General features: G+C 41.9%; 1 protein-coding gene and 1 non-coding gene across 11 annotated transcripts in view; one reads left to right on the top strand and one right to left on the bottom strand.

The window, feature by feature from the left end:
- Positions 1-16523, top strand: part of RHOT1 (ras homolog family member T1) — a 93186-nt gene that overhangs the window by 54163 nt on the left and 22500 nt on the right. For all 10 annotated transcript variants that reach the window (XR_011383573.1, XR_007911262.2, XR_011383574.1 and 7 more), the window contains exons 9-16: positions 929-1027; positions 1399-1507; positions 3392-3512; positions 6507-6591; positions 6989-7134; positions 8108-8208; positions 11339-11469; positions 12830-12913. Coding sequence is in view for 6 of the 10 variants with exons in the window: in XM_051824636.2 (XP_051680596.1) it covers positions 929-1027; positions 1399-1507; positions 3392-3512; positions 6507-6591; positions 6989-7134; positions 8108-8208; positions 11339-11469; positions 12830-12913 (876 nt within the window). In the remaining 4 variants the exon portion in view is untranslated. The remainder of the gene's footprint in view (positions 1-928; positions 1028-1398; positions 1508-3391; positions 3513-6506; positions 6592-6988; positions 7135-8107; positions 8209-11338; positions 11470-12829; positions 12914-16523) is intronic.
- LOC127484565 (U2 spliceosomal RNA) lies at positions 14943-15133 on the bottom strand. Its single transcript, XR_007911628.1, has one exon. It is a non-coding gene; the product is annotated as a U2 spliceosomal RNA (small nuclear RNA).

The following is a 16523-nucleotide window of genomic DNA, read 5'->3' as shown; positions in this document are numbered from 1 at the left end:
TTCTGTGTTTGAACTTGATAGCATGATCAATGCTGTCATCCTTACCATTTTGCTTGGGGTAGCTATATGACTCAGGTCATAAGCTAACAAGTGTACATTTCTTCACCTTGCCATCTCATCTCTCTGATTCTGATGGCTTTACAAGAAATACGTTTCTGAGTTTAAACAAAGTTCAAAGGTCTTCCTGAAAGTTTCATTTTCTTCTCAGAGTTATTGACAGTATTTACTGTATGTATACTAATTATACAGACTAGAAGCATGTGGGCCTTATTTTTAAACAGTCAAACAATTATTCTACCCAATCTAAATTCTAGGACAAAAATTAAGGGAACTGTCAAAATATATTTCCAGCAGTATTACTTCCAAAAGTTTTACAGTCACAAAAGTCAGGGTCTTTTTGTTTATTGTAAATAATGCTTAAAATAAGAAGTTAGTAAATGTCCTTTACATCTAATAACCAGTGATATTTTACCATCTGTTTGTGAATTAGCACAGATAAAAACTGTTACCAGAAAGTCTTTGGCCATATTCAGAAGCTGGGGAGGAAAGCTCTTAGTGCTTTAAGTAAGTCAGCTCAAATTCTTTATGGAATGAGGAGGAGGATATAAATAAACAAATAGTTATTTTTTTGTGTAACTGAAAGCATGAATCTCTCCTCGAGATGAAGTTCCTTTTTATCCTAAGAGTCATGAGAAGAGGGTTTGATCACTTTCGGGTATCAGTCCAAATAAATATTGCCTCATTTACTTAAAAAGGCTTTAGTATAAAAGCAAATGGCTTTACTTTAGATCATTTTTCTTGTTGGTTGTATTTGATGTTATGTGAAAACAATCAGAATTATTCCCAGCATTACTTATGAAAATCGTGTTTTAAAATCGTATTTTAATTCAGCCAGTTATTTGTGTGTTTTTTTTTAAATGATTTACAGATGAAACCAGCCTGCATAAAAGCCCTTACTCGTATATTTAAAATATCTGATCAGGATAACGACGGCACTCTGAATGATGCTGAACTCAACTTCTTTCAGGTAGCTGTATTTTGTTTCAGGTGATGGCAGATCTTTGTCTTCCTTTGTTGATAAAAACTATGGAAAGTGTACTAGCTTAAGCAGCACTTTGAGAAACGTGTATCTCTTATCTCTTCATATAAACACTGTCTTTCACATCAAGTGATGTAAGTCTAAGAATTGAGGGAACTCTGATAGCTTCATTTCATGATATACAATGAGTATATTAAGGATGACTTGAAGGCTGAATTAATACAAAGTGCAGACTATCCTAATTTAGATTTTATCTTTTTATTGCAACCTTTCCTTTTTATGTTGCTTTGTACACTGTTTTATATTATCTGGGGTTTTGATGCTAGTGTGTTTTTAAACTTTTTTTTTTTTTTTGTTAGAGAATTTGTTTCAACACTCCATTAGCTCCTCAAGCACTGGAAGATGTCAAGAATGTAGTCAGAAAACATATAAGTGATGGTGTGGCTGACAGTGGATTGACCCTCAAAGGTGAGAGAATGGTGTTTTCCCCCATTTTTGAACTTAGCATTTTCAAAATTTGGCAGCAGCTGAAAGTCTTTATAGAATTATTCATACTTCAGGAAATCCTAGTATTTACTATTACACCTAAAATTTGACTTGGATCTTTAACAGTTGTAGGAAATAAGCCATTGGTGGGGATTATCCTATTACTGTCAGAATTAATTTGAGGTAAGGAAATTGGTTGGATCTCAGAGATGTAGATCCACCTGAGGGAAAGAGATATGTGGAACAAATTTATATTAAAATTCTTCCTGCCCGTAAGCAGCCTTTAAATAAAAATTATGTCTAGGGAATTTTGTCTACAAGTTAAATTTACCAAATATAGAATGTTCTCATTGAATATATAAGGATACTTCAAAAAATTTCTGGCAATAGCATTAAAAAGATAATTTTGGTGCAAAATTCTGGCCTCAGAATTAGCCCTGAAGGCATTTGGATCTGGCTGAAGAGCCCATGAGAGTATTTTAGGCATGAAAAGCCAAGATACTCTGGCAAAAACAAACAAACAAACAAACAAAACCTAAATGAAAGATCTCTGTGAGTGAGATCCCACCGGAAAGAATGGGCCATCAAAGAAGGAGGTACCTTTCTCTGAAGGGAGGAGAGAACTTCCACTCTGACTACGACCTTGTCTAAATAAGATCAGAGTTGGCGAACTCAAAAGGCTTCCATAGCCTTGGCAACTCATGACAAGACCATAAGGTGATTACTGACACCATAAACAAGAGTGTCAATTGTTAAGTCAACAACAGGAGTGACTGTGCACTTACTCCTCATGTAGAATCTCTGTCCTTAATGTGTTGTACAATGTGAATTAATGCTATAACTAGTACTCAAACAGTATTTTACACTTTGTGTTTCTGTGTGGGTGCAAACTGTTGAAATCTTTACTTAATATATACTAAATTGATCTTTTATATATAAAGAGAATTGAAAATGAATATTGATGCGAATGGAATGGGAGAGGGAGCGGGAGATGGGAGGGTTGCAGGTGGGAGGGGAGTTATGGGGAGGAAAAGCCATTGTAATCCATAAACTGTACTTTGGAAATTTATATTTAAAAGTTAGAAAACATTTTTTTTACGATCCACGTGTAGTGTTTGCATATTTTATCATGACCTTTTCGAAATACCCTTATGTAGAGCCATAGTAAAATAAAAAGTGAAATTGAAAAGCAGAATTTTTCCATTATAGAAATAAAAGATCTGTGAAACTTTTTTTTAAGATTTATTTATTTATTTGAAAGGTAGAGTTACAGAGAGAGAGAGAGAAGGAGAGAGGCAGAGAACGAACACAAGATCTTCTAGCTGCTGGCTCACTTCCCAAATGGCCACAACAGCTGGACTGATCTCAAGCCAGCACCAGGAACCAGGAGCCTCCTCCAGGTCTCCCACATGGGTACAGGGGCCCAAGCACTAGGACCATCCTTTACTGCTTTCTCAGACCATTAACAGGGAGCTGGACTGGAAGTAGAGTGGCCAGAACTCGAACCGGCAGCCATATGGGATGTACCCTATGGTGTACCTGGTACACCACAGTGCTGGCCTCTGTAAAACATTTTTCTGTGCTTATCTCAGGCAACTTTGTGAAGGTGATTGTATTCCTTGAGATGTAATTTTGGCCTCATCCACTGCTTTCCCTTGTGGAACATGGTGTGTATGTGAAACTGCTCTAAAATGAGCTGTGTTTCATTGAGACACTTGAGAATTTTATTTTGACCTTAGCTATGCAAAAATAGTATATGTATGTTCACAAATTTGGCTCCTGCCATTGTGTGTTGTATGCTTTTCCCCCATGTGATTCGGTACCCTTCTTCCTATCAGTTGTATTTACCAACTGACTTTATTTCAGGTTTTCTCTTTTTACACACACTTTTTATCCAGAGAGGGAGACATGAAACTACTTGGACTGTGCTTCGACGATTTGGTTATGACGATGATCTGGATTTGACACCTGAGTATTTATTCCCCCTGTATGTACCTTTGGTTTTCTAATTGATTTCCTTGGCAATTCTTTTTAAGTATGATTTAGCTCATAAATAGGTAGGCCTCAAGCTACTCAGGAATAATTTAGAATTAAAACGGGTTTGTAGCAAGATTTCTCAACCTTGGTACTATGGAAATTTTAGATCAGATAATTCTGTGTTGTAGCACCTGTCCTGTGCATTATAGGGTATTTAGACCATCCTTCGATGCCAGTGACACTTCCTCCCCCAGTTTTGACAACCAAAAATGTCTCCGGAAGTTGCCTCATATCCCCTCAGGAGCAAAATTGTCACCAGTTGACAGCCAGTGATTTATAGCATGGCTCAAACTTTCCCTCTTCTCATTGAGATTACGCAGGAATATACTTTCTTATTCGAGGGAGGAGGGAAAAACATGCTAGACGATCTTGGTTTTGTGGTTAGGAGATCAGAGATATGTTGGTAGGCATTTTTCTTTACTCTTATCAGGTCTTCTCTACAAAGCCTCTTATTAGCTCAGGATAAATTGTTTTTCCTAAACAACTGGTCTCTTTTTGGTTATTTTCCTTTGATAATATTTATGTTTAGGTTCTGTTTGTATAAAAATGAACCCAGTGCCACCCCTAAATAGGAGACTGCTTTGTCTCAGGTTTTTTCTTCTGTGGTCGAAGAAAGTTGGCTTTTCAGAGATAACAAGAAACACACACACACACACATACTTTTTATTAACATATAATGCTTGTATATATATATTTTTTTTTGACAGGCAGAGTAGACAGTGAGAGAGAGGAAGACAGAGAGAAAGGTCTTCCTTTTGCTGTTGGTTCACCCTCCAATGGCCACCGCGGCCGGCGCACTGCAGCCGGGGCATTGCGCTGATCTGAAGCCAGGAACCAGGTGCCTCTCCTGGTCTCCCATGTGGGTGCAGGGCCCAAGGACTTGGGCCATTCTCCACTGCCCTCCCGGGACACAGCAGAGAGCTGGTCTGGAAGAGGGGCAACAGGAACAGAATCCGGCACCCCGGCTGGGACTAAAACCCGGTGTGCCGGTGCCGCAGGCGGAGGATTAGCCTATTGAGCCGTGGTGCCAGCCCAATGCTTGTATATTTTTTAAAAATATTTATTTTATTTATTTGAAAAGCAGAGTTACAAAGAGAGAGGAAGAAAGGGAGAGAGAGATCAGTCTTCCATCCACTGGTTCACTCTCCAGATGGCTGCAATGGCCAGGCTGAAGCCAAAAGCTAGGGGCTTTATCCATGTCTCCCACATGAGAGCAGCAGCCCAAGCCCTTGAGCCATCCTCTGCTGCTTTCCCAGGCACATAAGCAGGGAGTTGGATTGGAAGTGGAGCAGCCAAGACTCAAACTGGTGCTCATATGGGATGTTGGCATTGAAGATGGCAGCTTAAGCTGTTGCACCATGACACCAGCCCTGATTGCACTTTAATTTATTTATTTATTTTGTTTAAAGATTTATTTTATTTATTTGAAAGACAGAGTTATAGAGAGAGGTAGAGATAGAAAGAGAGAGATCTTCCATTCACTGGTTCATTCCCCAAATGACTGCAACAGCCAGAGCTGAGTTGATCCAAAGCCAGGAGCCAGGAGCTTCTTCCGGGTCTCCCACATGGGTGCAGGGGCCCAAGCACTTGGGCCATCTTCTACTGCTTTCCCAGGCCATAGCAGAGAGCTGGATCGGAAGAGGAACAGCCGGGACTCAAACTGGCGCCCATATGGGATGCCGGTGCTGCAGGCTGGGGCTTTAATCCGCTGCACCACAGCGCTGGCCCTAGGAAGCGAACTCTTTCTGACTGGATTCCTGGTCCATTCATCAGTTCTGACTTCAAACTTGCCTTATCTAATTACTTCAAGTGAATTTCCCAGAATTTTCCATAAATATATAGTGAATTAATGAATTTGGCCTGAGACCCTTTCATTGAGTGTTCTGTGCCATTTACATGGGCAGTTAAATTCCCTAGGAGGTTGTTTATTGGTTTCTTAAGTGTGAGAGTTAGAAACTCTGTCAGTTACAGCTTTGTGGCTAACATCTCTTTGAGTTTCTTTGTGCTCTCTACCTTTAATTTTCTGAAAAATAGCTCCCTAGAGCCACTTCTTGCATCTCTCTGGCTTTCTTACTAACCTCTCAGCTCCACTGCTGCTCGATTAGTAGGTATGAAATACAAATTTGGCCATGTCACTTGTCTTCAAGACAGAGGATAAAGCCCAGGCTTCTTAGCACGGTATATGTGGTCACTCATGCAGCTGTTGCCCCCCCCCCCTCATTTTAGAAGTAAATACCAAACTATTTATAGCCCAGCAAACATGCGTTTTTCTTTCTTCAGGCTTTCCCCCATGCTGTTCTCATTGTTGCCCCTGGCTTATTAATGCCTCTTGTCCTTCAAGTCTCCCTCAGGCCAGAGGCGTCCTCTTCCCTGCGGGCTCCTCTAGGGTCTTAGCACTTGCCTTCTTCTGTTCAGATCAGTTCGAGGCCCACCACTAGCTTGAATGTGGCTCCTTACAAAGGCTGAAACATGTCTTGTTTTTGTTCCCACAGCACCTAGCTCAATATACTTGATTAATAATTACTGAACTGAATTTAGGGTGGATAAAAAGATCAAATTAGGCAGAAACAGTATCTCTTCACATTGCTTTCAACTCACTATAATATTGCCATTAGATAAAGGCCGTAATTGCGACTTACAATGTGTTTATAGGAAAAACAGACTCATACAGTTTAATAAGTATTATTTATACAATTTTTATTTCAACCTGTCTTTCTGATTTAAGAAAACTTTATGTGTCACTTTGGAATGAGTGTTGTTACGATCTTCTGAGCAGTGCCATAACCACTCCAAAGGCTTGCCTGGGAGTCTCAGTGGCCCCAGTGAAGTCATTTTTGTAAATGATGTCATCCCACAAAGAGGCTTGCGGCAGTTTTATATTCACTTCTTAGATTTTTATATTTGACTAATCATTTATTTTTTTCTTAAACTTTTTCATAAATAGGCTAAAAATACCTCCTGATTGCACTACTGAATTAAATCATCATGCATATTTGTTTCTCCAAAGCACCTTTGACAAGCATGATTTGGTAAGCTTTTAACTGCAGTTTTGCCTGATATGTGATAGAATATTTTTCTATGAGTGACTTAACCTTCTTAGCAATAGAGTGTTTATTTCATATAGCCTAAAACTGCCAAAGTTCTGTAACTTAAGTTAGCAAAAATATTTTTTTACTTTTATTATTTTTTTCAAGATGAAAATAGTCTAGTTTCTGATAGATTTCTTTTTTAGTTTTTCCTACAAATGTGTGAGGAATTTTCTTGCTAAAATGCAAACTTTTATAATTTGTCATTTGTAATTAGGTTTTAGAAGCATGGGTTTGGGGCTTTTGTATTTGGGAGTTATTCTCTTAGATGTAAATATTGTGTTGCATTTTGTTCTTCCTTGTATGTAAGTATTATATGTTCTTCCTTGTGTGTCTTCAGGATAGGGACTGTGCTTTGTCACCCGATGAGCTTAAAGATTTATTTAAAGTTTTCCCTTACATACCGTGGGGGCCAGACGTGAATAACACAGTTTGTACGAATGAAAGAGGCTGGATAACCTACCAGGGATTCCTTTCACAATGGACGTGAGTATGCAGCTCACCTCTTTCTTCTAGAGTTACAATTAGTTTAAAATCATGATGTATTACAATAGATACATTGTAAGCCTTACTGATCTTAAGAAATGCTTCAGTCATAGCTGCCTCTCAGCAGGGTTTATGGAGCTGCTCATATCTCTAAGATGAACTGTTGAGGTTATCAGGAACAGATAATTTTCTTTTGCATGATATACAGGAAAACAGTAATAAGCTGTACATGTGTTTGATTGATAAATGCAATTGGATCTTTCGTGCTTGTTGCATAGTTGTTACTCTTCTTCCACAATATTGTATTTTATGACACTGGAGACTTACTTTGCATTTTTTCATTGTTACTTGTTTTTAAAGAACCTTTAGTAAGATTTAGCACGAATTTGTCTACAACCTAGTTATAGCGTGGTTAACTTTGTAATGAGTGTGTTAAGGGAATCATGTGGTCCTGTATGATGACATAATTGCTTTAGCTGTGGTGAGACTAACTTCTTTAGCATTAGGGACTTTTCTTTTTTTCAAGCATGTAACTAATTTCAGGTGTCTTTCAGTTGTTTTTGTGCTTTGTTAAATCTTTCCAAATTTATTTATTTATCATTATGCCCTCAACTAACCAATATTTGCAGGACACTGTACATTAACTTGGGAAACAGGTAATATAAAATATCCCATTCTCTAGATTTCACTAGCTACCCACTGCTCATCAGTATGTCCTTGTTCTCTCTGGCAGTTGGAGTAGATAGAGGAACTCCCCCCACCTCACCCAACCCCCACCATCTTACATCCCCCTCCCCATCTTCTCTGCCTGAAGAATGCATTTTACAAAAAGCCATGGTTGGCACATAGAAAATTAAAGCAACCTGACAAAAATATATGAGTTGGGTGAATAAAACTTTCTGAGCTGTTGGAATTTTTATTTTCTATTAGTGTTCATTTGGGAAGTTTTTCTAATTTAAACTCTATTTCCTAGGCTCACAACCTATTTAGATGTACAGCGGTGCCTTGAGTATTTGGGCTATTTGGGCTATTCAATATTGACTGAACAAGAGTCTCAAGCTTCAGCCATTACAGGTTAGTATCTGGACACTATTCCATTCATAAGTAGAAACATTTTTAAAAATATGTTTATTTTATTTGAAAGGCAAAGTTACAGAGAGAGGGGAGACAGAAGTCCTCCATCTGCTGGTTCACTCCTAAATGGATGCAGTGGCTGGGTGGGGCTGGGCTGGTCGAAGCCAGGAGCCTTTTTTTTTTTTTTTTTTTTTTTTAATTTTTTAACTTTCTTTTAAAGATTTATTTATTTATTTGAAAGTCAGACTTACACAGAAGGAGAAGGAGAGTCAGAGAGAGAGGTCTTCCATTCACTGTTTAACTCCCCAGTTGGCCGCAGTATCAGGAGCTGCGCATATCTGAAACCAGGAGCCAGGAGCTTCTTCCAGGTCTCCCACGTGGGTGCAGGGGCCCAAGGAGTTGGGCCATTTTCTACTGCTTTTCTAGGCCACAACAGAGAGCTGGATGGGAAGTGGAACAGCTGGGTCTTTAACCAACGCCCATATGGGATGCTGGCACTGCTGGTGGTGTCCCAACCCACTATGCCACTGCACCGGCCCTGAGCCAGGAGCCTCTTCCAGTCTTTCATGTGGGTGTAGGGGCCCAAGCACCTGGACCATCTTCTGATGCTTTCTCAGGTGCTTTAGCAGGGAGCTGGATTGGAAGTGGAGCAGCTAGAACTCAAGTCAGCACCCATAAGGGATGCCAGTGCCATAGGTGGTAGCTTAATCCACTATTCCACAACACCGGTCCCTAGCAACATTTTTTAAGGCTCCAGTTTCAAATATAACAAAGCATAAAAATAAACTCATTTTCAGTCATCTTTCATGTCTATACTATTACTATTTTTTCTTGTGATTTATTAATTTGGGTTTAGAGTCTTGATTCTATTGTTAATCAAAAAGAATCAAGATTTTGATATTGGTTTACGCCGGCGCCGCGGCTCACTAGGCTAATCCTCCGCCTAGCGGCGCCGGCACACCGGGTTCTAGTCCCGGTCGGGGCGCCAGATTCTGTCCCGGTTGCCCCTCTTCCAGGCCAGCCCTCTGCTGTGGCCAGGGAGTGCAGTGGAGGATGGCCCAGGTGCTTGGGCCCTGCACCCCATGGGAGACCAGGAAAAGCACCTGGCTCCTGGCTCCTGCCATCGGATCAGCGCGGTGCGCCGGCCGCAGCGCGCCAGCCGCGGCGGCCATTGGAGGGTGAACCAACGGCAAAGGAAGACCTTTCTCTCTGTCTCTCTCTCTCACTGTCCACTCTGCCTGTCAAAAAAAAAAAAAAAAAAAAAAAAAAAAAAAAAAAGATATTGGTTTACTCCGTGGAGGTGTTGCACTGATGAAAATGAGAGAGAGCTATGGGCATTAGAAGATTTACCAATCTGTCTTGCATTGTAATTTTTTTAAACATCAAAAACAATGCCTATTAACACATGATCTTGGTCCTGAAAACTAATTATACATCTGTCAACTTTGTGACCTTATCCCATATTAATAAATATTGTACAAATCTTGTAGTATAAACCAGACATTCTTGCCAAGCAGTGTACCCCAATTAAAACACATAGTATGGAAATAACAAATTAAGGAACTGATCATTTCAGTTTTTTGTCTTATTTGTTGGAAAATCTGCCATATCATAAAAAACCCATAGCACAAAAAGACAGCTGTTCTTAAATTTACAGAGCAAGTATGCTTTAAAGTATTTAGCCCATTAGCATTTAATTGACCACCAGAGAGTAAGAAATTAATTACTAGCCAGTTGTGAGTTTCTTTCATTCAACAGTATATTATAAATATTTTTATATCCATAGGAATACTTTTATATACCTTAATGTTAAGTAATATGCCTTTATATAGATGTTCTACAAATTAACTATCATAATTTTTATGTATTTTTTGTCTACTATTATCAGTAGTACCTCTGATGAGCTCTATTACAGTGAATTTTTGAGTACAACTTCAGCTTTCTTTACCATAGAGATGCCCTGTTGTCCTAATGATGCACCATTGTTTCCTGGCCTGCTTCATTTACAGATGTACTTGAAAGGCAGCGTTATGAGGGAGAGGCCTCTAGAGGCAGAGAGAGAGAGCTATTTTTTTTTTTTTTTTGGACAGGCAGACTGGACAGTGAAAGAGAGAGACAGAAAGGTCTTCCTTTTTCCGTTGGTTCACCCCCCAATGGCTGCTGTGGCTGGCGCACCGTGCTGATCCGAAGCCAGGAGCCAGGTGCTTCCCCTGGTCTCCCATGCGGGTGCAGGGGCCCAAGCACTTGGGCCATCCTCCACTGTACTCCCGGGCCATAGCAGGAGCTGGACTGGAAGAGGAGCAACCGGTACAGAATCCGGCGCTCCAACTGGGACTAGAACCTGGAACCTGCCCGGCTCCGCAGGCAGAGGATTAGCCTAGTGAGCCATGGCACCAGCCAGAGAGAGAGCTATTTTTTGATTCACTCCCCAAATGGGCACTGTATACAGAGCTGGGCCAATCTGGTGAGGAGCCAGGAGCTTCTTCTGGATCCCCCATGTGGGTGCAGGGGCCCAAGCACTTGGGCCATCTTCCACTGCTTTCCCAGGCACATTTGCAGTTTGCTGGATCAGAAGTGGAGATCAGAAGTGGAACTCAAACCGGTGCCCATGTTAGATGCTTGCACTACAGGTGGCAGCTTAACCCACTGCACCACAGTGCCGACCCCCAGATTTACTTTTGAAAGGCCAGTTGACCCCAGAGTACATGTTCTTTTCCCATATAGACCCAACTTCAGGGAAGTACAGATTTGAGAAGACATCTTTTAGTTTATAATCGAGTATGAAAATAATTTTTTACAGAAAATATTAGCTACAATGTTGGCTGTAGTCATTGTAATTTTCATTTTTTTATATTTTCCTGATGCAGATATATTACTTCTAAGACAAATTAAGCATCATTAGGTTAGGGAAATCCCTTTGACCATCAGATTTCAGAAATACATCTTTCCCACCAAGTGATGCCTTCTACATTGTCTTGAGCACTGTATTTCACAAACAATTTGATATTTTACAGTATGTTCTAGATTAGATATTTGATAAATGTGATACATGGCAATATGCTCTTTACAGAAGGTAGAGTGGAAGCTCATTGAGTGTAAGTGGTACATAATGTTTTTTCTTTCTTTTTAGTAACAAGAGATAAAAAGATCGACCTGCAGAAGAAACAGACTCAAAGAAATGTGTTCAGATGTAATGTAATTGGTATGAAAAACTGTGGGAAAAGTGGAGTTCTTCAGGCTCTTCTTGGAAGAAACTTGATGGTAAGAATTCTCAGAAAAGTAGAACTTCATCCAATATATGTATTTTTAAAGATTTATTTATTTATTAGTCAGAGTGACTGAGAAGGAGAGGCAGAGGGATCTTCTGTCTGTCTGTTCATTCCCCAGATGCCCACAACAGCTGTGCTGGGTAGGGCTGAAGCAGGAAGCTCTGAACTCTAATCTGGATCTTCCACATAAGTGACAGGGACACAAGTAAATAAGCCATCATTTGCTGCTTTCCCAGGTGCATCCAGAAAGCTGGATCGGAAATGAGGTAGCCAGAACTGGAACCAGGCACTCCAATATTGGATGCAAGCTTCCCAAGCGGCAGCTTGACTTTAGACTGTACCACAGTGCCCTCCTTCATCCAGTACATTTTACAGTCCTGCGTTTACGTGATTTTCTCATAGTCATTACCCTTTTCACTCGAGTTCAGTAGCCTGCATACACTGAAGTATAATCTAAAGTGTAGCAAGACTCCTGGTGAGCCATCTTTATCTTTGTTTTGTTGGTGTTGGCTCATTTGCCTTTTTTTCTAACCAGTGTGAGCTAGGGATTAAATAACTATACATGGTAACACCTAACACAGTCATTGGCATGACGTAAATACATATTGAGTATTTCTTTTTTTTTTTTTTTAAGATTTTATGTATATATTTGAGAGGTTGAGTTACTGACAGAGAGGGAGAGACAGAAAGAAAGGTCTTGCATCCACTGGCTCACTCCCCAAGTGGCCACAATAGCCAAAGCTGCGCCAATCTGAAGCCAGGAGCCAGGACTTTCTTCCAGGTCTCCCACACAGGTGCAGGGGCCCAAGCACTTGGGCCATCTTCTACTGGTTTCGCAGGCCATAGCAGAGAGTTGGATTGGAAGTGGAGCAGCTGGGACTTGAACAGGTACCCATATGGGATGCCGGTGTAGCAGGCGGAGGTTTAGCCTTCTATGCCACAGTGCTGCCCTGCCATATTGAATATTTCTTCCTATATACCAATAGATAATTCTGATTACTCTCTTGATTAAGAAGAATGATATGTTCTCAGATAGATGAGTCTCATTCAGATGAAATTATATTATGAAAAGTGCCAGCAGATGGCCCTAGAATATACTTTAAGTTTACTTCCCCATCAGCTGCTACTTTCCCTTTCTAGAATGCATGCATCTTTTGTCTTAGACCCTAAGAAGTACGAATTATAAAGTCAATATCCATTTGTATTGCTAAATAGCACATAGTATAAAGAAGAATGTCCTTTCCTTATAATATGCCCACACATACACACAGAAATGTGTGTTGAATGTGTTGATGAAATCAGTTACTGTAATTTCTTACCGTGAATATTGAAGTTTGCTGTTCTGTTTTCAGAAGCAGAAGAAAATCCGTGATGATCATAAATCCTACTATGCGATTAACACTGTTTATGTATATGGACAAGAAAAGTATTTGTTGGTAAGAAATTATGTGATAAAATATTTTAATTATTAGATATATATTTTTAAAGATTTGTTTGTTTATTTGAGAGGCACAGCTACAGAGAGGCAGAGGCAGAGAGAGAGAGGTCATCCATCTGCTGGTTCACTCCCCAAATGGCTGCAATGGCCAGAGCTGAGGGGATCTGAAGCCAGGAGCAAAGAGCTTCTTCCAGGTCTCCCACACGGGCACAGGGGCTCAAGTACTTGGACCACCTTTTGCTGCTTTCCCAGGCCATCAGCAGAGAGCTGGGTCGGAAGTGGAGCAGCTGGGACTCAAACTGGCACCCATATGGGATGCCAGCACCACAAGCAGAGTCTTAGCCTGCTACGCCATAGCTCTGGCCCCTATTAGATACATTTTTAATAGACACTTTGAGAACACATTGGTTTTAATTTAATGGCTATATGTAGAATTTGTGGGTTTTTTTCAATATGGTTTAATAATGGAATTTAATTTCTTTGTGTGGTGACTACAGGGTATAGATATAAATAAAAAGTTCATCTGTGTGTACACTTAATTGTATGTTTGCTGTAGCACAATAAGATAGTTTAAAAATGCCTCCCTTCTTAATAACTTTCTTCCACTTCTGTTTAAAAAAATTTATTCCTCTCTGTAGACTGGGAATTAATATGAAAACAATGCTTATGTTTGCTGGTTTATCTGTTTAGCAGGGAGAATTATTTTCTTTTCTTTTCTTTTTTTTTTTTTTTTTTTTTTTGACAGAGTGGACAGTGAGAGAGAGAGACAGAGAGAAAGGTCTTCCTTTGCCGTTGGTTCACCCTCCAATGGCCGCTGCGGCTGGCGCACCGCGCTGATCCAAAGGCAGGAGCAAGGTGCTTCTCCTGGTCTCCCATGGGGTGCAGGGCCCAAGCACTTGGACCATCCTCCACTGCACTCCCTGGCCACAGCAGAGAGCTGGCCTGGAAGAGGGGCAACTGGGACAGAATCCGGAGCCCCGACCAGGACTAGAACCCGGTGTGCCGGCGCCACAAGGTGGAGGATTAGCCTATTGAGCCACGGCGCCGGCCATTTTCTTTTTTTTAAAAAAAGATTTTATTTGTTTATTTGAGATGTAGAGTTCAGACAGAGAGAGCAAGAGACAGAAAGGTCTTTCATCCTCTGGTTCATTCCCTGGAACTGATCTGAAGCCAGAAGCCAAGAGTTTCTTCTGGGTTTCCCTTGCAGATTGCAGGGGCCCAATTACTTGGCCATCTTATACTGTGTTCCCAGGCCATAAGCAGAGGGCTGGATCAGGGAAGAGGAGCAGCTGGGACACGAACAGGTGCCCATATGGTATGCTGGTACCTCAGGTGGAGGCTCATCCTACTATGTCACAGCGCCAGCCCCAGTGTGGGTCTTTTTTTTTTTTTTTTTTCTTGGCCAGCGCCGCGGCTCAATAGGCTAATCCTCCACCTAGCGGCGCCGGCACACCGGGTTCTAGTCCCAGTCCGGGTGTCGGATTCTGTCTCAGTTGCCCCTCTTCCAGACCAGCTCTCTGCTGTGGCCCAGGAGTGCAGTGGAGGATGGCTCAAGTGCTAGGGTCCTGCACCCCATGGGAGACCAGGAGAAGCACCTGGCTCCTGCCTTCGGATCAGCGCGGTGCGCCGGCCGCAGCGGCCACTGGAGGGTGAACCAACGGCAAAGGAAGACCTTTCTCTCTGGCTCTCTCTCTCTCTCTCACTGTCCACTCTGCCTGTCAAAAAAAAAAAAAAAAAAAAAAAGATTTATTTATTTAGAAGCAGAATTGCAGAGAGACAGAGATCTTCCACTGGCTCACTTCCCAAATGGCCCACAGAACTGGGCCAATCCGAAGCCAGGAGCTTCTTCTGGGTCTCCCACACGGGTGCAGGGGCCCAAGTACTAGAACCATCTTCTACTGCTTTCCCAGGCACATGAACAGAGAGCTGGGTTCAAAGTGAAGCAACTGGGACTTAACCTTTCTCTCTCTCTCTCTCTTTCTTTTCTTTCTTTTTTTTTTTTTTTTTTTAGTTATTTTATTTTATTTTTTTTCTGCAACATGCCCGGAAGTACTGCAATACCAGGTCAATGCGCAGAGTAGACAGAGCAAGCTCCTATTCCAACTCCCGGCTCCAAAAATCTATTTAATATATTGTCCTCGGATAGAAGATGTATCAAATATTAAACTGATAAGAACAGATACTACACTTGATCTTAGCCAAAAGGCCGAGAAGCGATCTCTCTCTCTCTCTCTGCCTGTCTCTCTCTCCCTCCTCTCCATCTTCCTCTCTGATTCCCTCTCCCTCTACTTCTCCCTCTCCTCTCTCTGTATTTCTGCCTTTCAAATAAATAAACAAATCAATTTTTTTTTTTTTTTTTTGACAGGCAGAGTGGACAGTGAGAGAGAGAGACAGAGAGAAAGGTCTTCCTTTTGCCGTTGGTTCACCCTCCAATGGCCACAACGGCCGGCGCGCTGCGGCCAGCGCACCGCGCTGATCCAAAGGCAGGAGCCAGGTGCTTCTCCTGGTCTCCCATGGGGTGCAGGGCCCAAGCACTTGGGCCATCCTCCCCTGCACTCCCTGGCCACAGCAGAGAGCTGGCCTGGAAGAGGGGCAACCGGGACAGAATCCGGCGCCCCGACCGGGACTAGAACCCGGTGTACCGGTGCCGCTTGTTGGAGGATTAGCCTAGTGAACTGCAGCACCGGCCTAATCAAATCAATTTTAAAAATAGTTCTGCTGATTGGATTGATAGTAAATTTAGAAGCGCCTGGCTCCTGGCTTCAGATCGGCGCAGTGCGCCAGCCACAGCGCACTGGCCGTAGCAGCCATTGGGGGGTGAACCAATGGAAAAGGAAGACCTTTCTCTCTGTCTCTCTCTCACTGTCCACTCTCTGCCTGTCCAAAAAAAAAAAAAAAAAAAGGACAAAGAGTGGCAAAGAGCCAGACATGGGGAGCTTTTCTATCTATTGGTTCATTCTCAAAGGCCCACAACACCCAGGGCTAGGGCAGGCTGAATCCAGGAATTTGAAACTCCACCCAGGTCTCCTTTAGGAGTGGTGGATACTCAAGTTCTTGAGCCATCACCTGCTGTCTTCTAGGGTGCACATTAGCAGGAATCAGGAATTGAGAGTGAGCCAGGACTCAAACCCAGGCCCTCTGATATGGGATACACATGTCCCAGGCAGTCTGAAATAGTTACAGAGAGAGAAGGAGAGACAAATAGAGGGAGGGAGAGATTTTGCATACATTGGTTCACTCCCCAGGTGGCCGCAACGGCCAGGGCTGAGGCAGACTGAAGTCAGGAGGCAGGGGCTTCATCCAGGTATCCCATGTGAATGGCAGGGGCCCAAGTATTTGGGCCATCCTCTACCACCTTTCCCAGGCCATGAGCAGGGAGGTGGATCAGAGGTGAAGTAGCCAGGACTCAAACTGGCACCCAAATGGAATGCCAGCATTGTAGGCAGTGGCTTTACCTGCTGTGCCACAATGCTGCCCCTCTCAGGCAGTCCTAACAGCTACACCAAACACCTGTACCTGTGTTCTTACTCTTCATTCTTTGTAAATTCCTATCTTTCTCTTTTTTTAAAGATTTATTTTATTTGAGAGATACAGAGAGAGGTAGAGAC

The sequence above is a fragment of the Oryctolagus cuniculus genome, chromosome 17, assembly GCF_964237555.1.
Source record: "Oryctolagus cuniculus chromosome 17, mOryCun1.1, whole genome shotgun sequence".
NCBI classification, from domain to species: Eukaryota; Metazoa; Chordata; class Mammalia; order Lagomorpha; family Leporidae; genus Oryctolagus; species Oryctolagus cuniculus.
Note: the sequence above shows the minus strand (reverse complement) of the source record. Positions and strands in the feature narration are given on the sequence as shown.